Source organism: Paramacrobiotus metropolitanus, unplaced genomic scaffold (genome assembly GCF_019649055.1).
Source record: "Paramacrobiotus metropolitanus isolate TYO unplaced genomic scaffold, Prichtersi_v1.0 Parri_scaffold0000236, whole genome shotgun sequence".
NCBI classification, from domain to species: Eukaryota; Metazoa; Tardigrada; class Eutardigrada; order Parachela; family Macrobiotidae; genus Paramacrobiotus; species Paramacrobiotus metropolitanus.
The window spans coordinates 102,190-108,156 of NW_026570456.1; the positions used below are offsets into that span (position 1 = coordinate 102,190).

Below are 5,967 nucleotides of genomic sequence, written 5' to 3' on the forward strand. Positions count from 1 at the left end.
ATGGCAAGCAATAAAATTGCAATCAAATTTAGATCATTGATTCATTTACAACTGACCACCGCGCGGGATAATGGATATAAAGAAAGACATACAGCTTTCCATCCAGCCGGCAACTGTAACCTTTACCACGCATAGCTTTAGTGACCTGGTTTCTTTTTTCCGCCGGATTTGCTAAATGGGGAAATTCACACAGATACCGGGGCGCGCTCCTGTGCAGCAAAGCGCGGTTTGAGACTAATCCGCGGTCGTTAGCGTCAGGTGCGGGAAAATTGCCAGCTAACACCAGCCAGTGCTTACGAAGTTGGACATTATGCGACTTCGTGGATGATCAGTTGTTCACAAGGGGGCATTCGTATTAGCACAGCAGTGACCTTAAAAATAAAAACAAAAAATATTTGCTTTGTTCTTTATTAAAAGCATTTGTTTTGTAATTAGCTCAAATTCAGTATTACCACAGTTACAACCGCGACAATTATTATTTTTACAATTTAATGAAGTTAATGGAATACCATCGTATTACCTAAAGGGCATTAAAAATTTGGGTTGGACTGGGCATTATGGCGAAATATCAGGGATGTATTGCGGCTTTGGTGGGGGTGAGTTTGAAATGTTTCTTCTTCTTATGGAGAGAAATCCTGGAGGCGACGGCATGGAAGCAGGCCGAGATGAGCAGCCAGCCGCAGATGATGTAGACAATAACTAAACTGCGGCGGATATGCGTGGTATTGCTGAGCGCCGCCGTCGGATTAAAGCCGACCGCATAACGATCCGGCTTATCGCCCGGGATCTCATCGACCAGCCCCACGGTCATTAGGGTCATCACGCAGAAATAAATAGAGTTGACGGCATCCCAGTTCTCCCATAGGCCGAAGATCAGCACAGCCAGCAGTACGTAAAAAGCGATAATTACCAACATCAGCGACACAGGTACGCACGCCTGCAATCACATAATGGCAGCCCTATATTTACACTTCGATGTGCACTGTGTACTTGCACGAATGCTGCACAGCACAATATCCAGTACGCTAATTTTGTGAATATGGATTTTTCGAATTCCGGAAACGTTACAGTTTGCGCCACATTCATTTACGAAGAATTTTCGTGCAGTCAGTTATAAATAAGCGTTAGCGGTACTTCGAACGCTGGTAAGTTGTAGCAGGATAAATACCTGTAGAAAAAATATGTAGCGCTATGGCAGTGTTACAATTAATTATTTTTGGTGTTTTTTAATTTTATACATTACACTCATGAACACGGTTTTCTTATACCTGAATTCGCCGGTAACTTTCATTCAGCGACTCCGCTCCGCCGGCAAACTGGCGCGCCATAACGGTCTTGTCGCGGTGCCGGCACATACTGCAGCACACGGCCTGATGATACAGGACAGCAATGAGTTTGCCCACATCGTCGCCAATCACGTATAGAAACAGGAGAAAGAGAGGCACTCCAAAGAAGCAATAGGGAAATGTAACTGCTTTACCAATTTGTGTCCTTGGAGGATTTCCAATGCCTGTAGAGAAAACACCAGCACTGATCAAACCGTGACCATCGTGGCCAACACGCCTCGATTACTTAATTCAACTGGGTCCACACAATTAAATTAGACTAATGCACGCGTTGTTGCACGGCACTGCCGTAACACCCCTCGCGTTTTCTGCGGGAAAAATCAATGACAAATTGCCGATGATGGTAAAACTTTGTAACACACCAGGTTTTATTAGCGTTATTGCAAGCTTGTAACTAAATAAAAATACCTTATCATTAGTAAGATATGTAAATGGGCTGACCTAGTGCCTCTAAGATAATAAAAATCCATTTATGTTCTGAACTGTGTACCATATTTACGTACTATTTCCGGCTAAAATATTCACCACACTACGCACTGAAAAAGATATACATTATGGCGCTTTTATTTCTTTTCCAAATGCAAAAACATAAAATACATATTTGCTGATTTTTAATGGTTTTGTTTAGCGTGAATAAATTTCGGAGCAGCAATGGAACCCCGCAAGACTTCCGGTTTACACACTCAGTGTTATGTGTTTACAGAAGAATAATTTGTTTGTCTGACAAGCTGATGCTGGATGTGGTTTTCATCCCCCGTGTGAATTAATCGGGTTTCCACTTGAGCAGCATAACCAGTAAATTTGTTAGACAAATCCCTAGTCTCTAAGATAAATAGCTGATTCTGAAAAACAGGACGTGAACTTGTCGCCATCTTCCGGAATACCTGGGCTCGGTAAATTCCCTCAATGCCGATGACGCCGCAGCGGAGACAGACTGATGAATAAATACAGAAACTCCAAGAATATTGAATTCCCAAACTTCTATTATTATTTCAGTTAGACAGCAGTTTTTTATCGATTTTTCTGTGAAATGCCAAATGTCCCGTTAACCAGCATGGCGCACGCCATATAAAGCTGATTGACTAGATAAAGCGCAATGAAAATAACCTGGAACGTTTAACGTTTAACGTCTGAAACTTAATACCAGCTCTATCACCACTTCTATAAGAGCATAATTATGCGGTTGTCAGTTTTTTAGTTTTAGCCTTTTAGGCAAACGCACTCGAAATCTGAGAAACTTAAAAGCCGAACTTCGGGTTTTGGAACGGTAGAACTACAAAGTGCTGTTCTTCCTGCAGGTACAAAATCAGTTTAGACTAATTCGACTGGAAAACCGATGTAATAATTTTGCACAAAACTACGAAAATAAAAAACGTACATGTCCTTTCAGTAGCGCATTTTGCCGCGACGGACATCGCTCAGAAATTTTGTACTTAACAATATTTTAACAATACTACTGGATTTTGGCTGCAAGGAGAAATCTTCGTATACGGACAAGTATAACCTTGCGTGTTGTTTGTCTTGGAAGCTGCTGGATAAAAATTTAAGCAAGCTTTAATTCAGCTTTTTAAAAAATTACCGTTTATCATTTTTTAGTCAGTCCGCAAGGACAGAACAACACACGAAGCTATCTAAGCAAATTTTTGGCAAAGTGCTTGCTAAAGAGTCGAGCCATGGAAATCACTTACTACGATTATGAGGTCATGCCGTAATATTTAGAGCACAATCATGAGGAATACTTCGCATTTGCTGCATTGCATCTCAGTCAGAATTCCTTTATGCAGCTGTAATGTTTTGGAAGTAAGGTAATTTTACTAGTCCTGTATTTAAGGCATACTTTAGCGTTAACAGGGTATGATAGTGCCAAAAATATAATGCATTTTGAATTGGTCCAATTGCTTAAGGTGTTGTGGACGCACTGTCATGATTAGCAATTACATGGCGCCACGGTTCAAAACTTTTTAACAGAGGAAATAAACATAATTACATGAAAATTTTGAGAAAAAAACCGACAGGCCGCTGCTAGCATTAATAACAACACTTATGAGAATATGGAATTTCTTTGAAATGTCGAGCCCGGCGATCGTCAACCGTTAGAAACTGCTTAAACCCGGCATCCTCCGGCCCGTCCCAGGGCTTTCTTCTAAGCAGCAGCTGATCGCGCGGTGTGTCCGTGCGTCATGCCAGTCACGCTATTCATATTAATCTGACTTGTTGGAGCTATTTCAATTAACTGGATTCACTGCCAGTACAATCATCCCCTGTCAAAAATATTATGCCACATTGTCCTTTCTATGCAATATGCAGGATCCTGTGTGCACCGCATACTGCAGACACCGGACCCAACCGATCCCCGTGTTAATCGAACTATACCACCGCGATTCTGTATTGCTCAACAAAACCGCGCGGTTGAGGCCGTGGTAGCAGCGTGGGAATGCGAGGCACTGCGTTAACGATGACAGGGTGGTGGCTAATTCGACGTTATCGCCACAGCTTATTCATCCTCATTACCGGGTCGGGACACGGGCTGCGCAACGGCGCTCGCCCAAGGCGTCCAACACCGGAAATGCTCCATATATATGCTTTAGATTAAACAGAGGACATTAGATGTATATTGCCCCGTGCACATTTATGTGTGAGCAACGCTGACGCTTCAACTTCACTGCGCTTCCAGGGTAGTTCAACTGGATGGCGGAAATTTTCTCGACGGTTCGCGTTACAAGAGTTTGTTCAGCTATTTGACATTTAGATTAATATTAATCAGTTGGAGTTTTTTTGTGCGATTATGTGTTTAATCGATCGGCTGTGTGAAACCGAGCACTATTTAGCTTGGGATAAATACTGTCAGCTGGCGCACAAGTAAGCCCTGAGCAGGCTTCTGCGGTGAATAAGGTATGAAAATTACCTTGTCGAAATGATACCAATAGCCACCGTAACGCAGCAAAATCCAGAAATCAAGATAGTTCTTAACAAATTACAATTACTTATAAAAAAACTATCGAATAATTTTTTTTAAACAAGAAGGTAAACATAGCATAAAACTAAAGTATCTTAGGATAAGAAGCAAATTATCGTGTAAGACGGAAGTCATTCAAACACTGACATAAAACCGTCTTAAACACTACATAGACTGGTTGTGCAGTTACAACTGTGGAACGCAAATACTTCTATGGCTTCTCTCAAACACTAGATTACAGAAATCAAAATTTGTTGACTTATGTCCATTCTTTTTAACAACCACACGTTAAGAGTATATGAACGTGTACTGTAGTCAATAGTCATTATATTAACTTTAATTAAACATAATGATCACTTTGTATGCCGGTTCTTTGACCCATTTGCATCACTGCATAAACCGACTGGATAATTTCCAGAAAATTATATATCAGTGCACCTAGCGCTATAAACACCTATAAATACACCATTTTATGCCCTGGGAAGACGTCACTCTCGTATTTTTTCCCGCATTGAACGCAACTGACAGTGACCGTTTTCCAATCAGTCAACATTGCCTTACGGTCCATCGATTTGTTTGTATTGTCAACAAGCAAGTGTCATCCTACGGATTAAGTCATTTCGTGCTCGCCTTTTTCTCCTGCTAGTCTGGCACCAGCAGCACACATTGTCACTCACCGATTCCACTAATAACGGACACCGAATGCAAAATACCGGATACGGCCGAAAAATCCCGCTTATTCTCATACACTCCGGCCTGCTGGATACGATAATACAAAAAATTCTGAAAATTATCCACATTCCGCTCCGTGACATTAGAATAGGCCAGTACATGAACTTTTAGATAATTCATCACATCATCAATAACAAAGGGTGTGGTCAGCCGGTCCTTCTCGAACTGCTCCTCCTCCGGCCCGATAATATACACATACAGGAGTGTCCCCATGAGAATGTACGCCCCATGACCATAATCAGTATAAAATGGGCAATTAAACGGAAATATACTTCTTACAGCATCGCTGCAGACTTGACCTTTGGTCGGGTCATCGAGACTGCCGGCAATGGAGTGCGGGCTCCGCGGTACGTCCAGCGAGGAGTTGGTGCCCTGACGTTGGAATTGAAAGGCTTTGTTGCGGGTGGGCGGCAGCGGATCGGGTGTGTCCGTTTCGTTGAAGCAGTCCGAGGGCTTTGCTAGTCTGCGATAGCAACACGGATGGATCCCCGTCGCGGGATTATCGTCGCTGTTGCGGCCGTTGTGGGGCCGCAACTCCTCAGGTCCGATTTGTGGCGGAGCGGGGTGAGGACGTGCGGGGCGTGGTCAGCGGCCATTGTTGTTGGATTTAAACTGCAAGGTTTATATGTATCACTTGCTGGCAAATTTATATAAGCGTCCGCTTGCAGTTAACAACAAAATCCATGAAATAACGGTTTTCTGTTGGTTTGCAATTCACATAGACAAAGGGCCACGAGATGGCTTGATAGCGAATCCTTTAATGCGCCAGTACAAGTGTACAGTGGATTGAGCGTTAAGTCATGTTTGATTGGCAACAACCGACTCGCTGGGCTGACGCGGGACAAGATGCTACAAAGTTGACTACTGGAGTGCTGTTTACACTTTACCGTGTATATGCTTGTGTGTCTGTTATGTGCTGTACGCTGGAATGAA

At 42.7% G+C, this 5,967-nt stretch overlaps 1 protein-coding gene across 1 annotated transcript; it reads right to left on the reverse strand.

Moving 5' to 3' along the window:
* Nucleotides 1-530: 530 nt before the first annotated feature.
* On the reverse strand, nucleotides 531-5,630 carry LOC129601448 (potassium channel subfamily K member 2-like). The gene is given in 6 exon segments (XM_055500256.1): nucleotides 531-593; nucleotides 596-937; nucleotides 1,269-1,510; nucleotides 4,980-5,476; nucleotides 5,478-5,510; nucleotides 5,512-5,630. Coding segments are annotated over 6 exon segments (1,296 nt in total).
* Nucleotides 5,631-5,967: the final 337 nt, after the last annotated feature.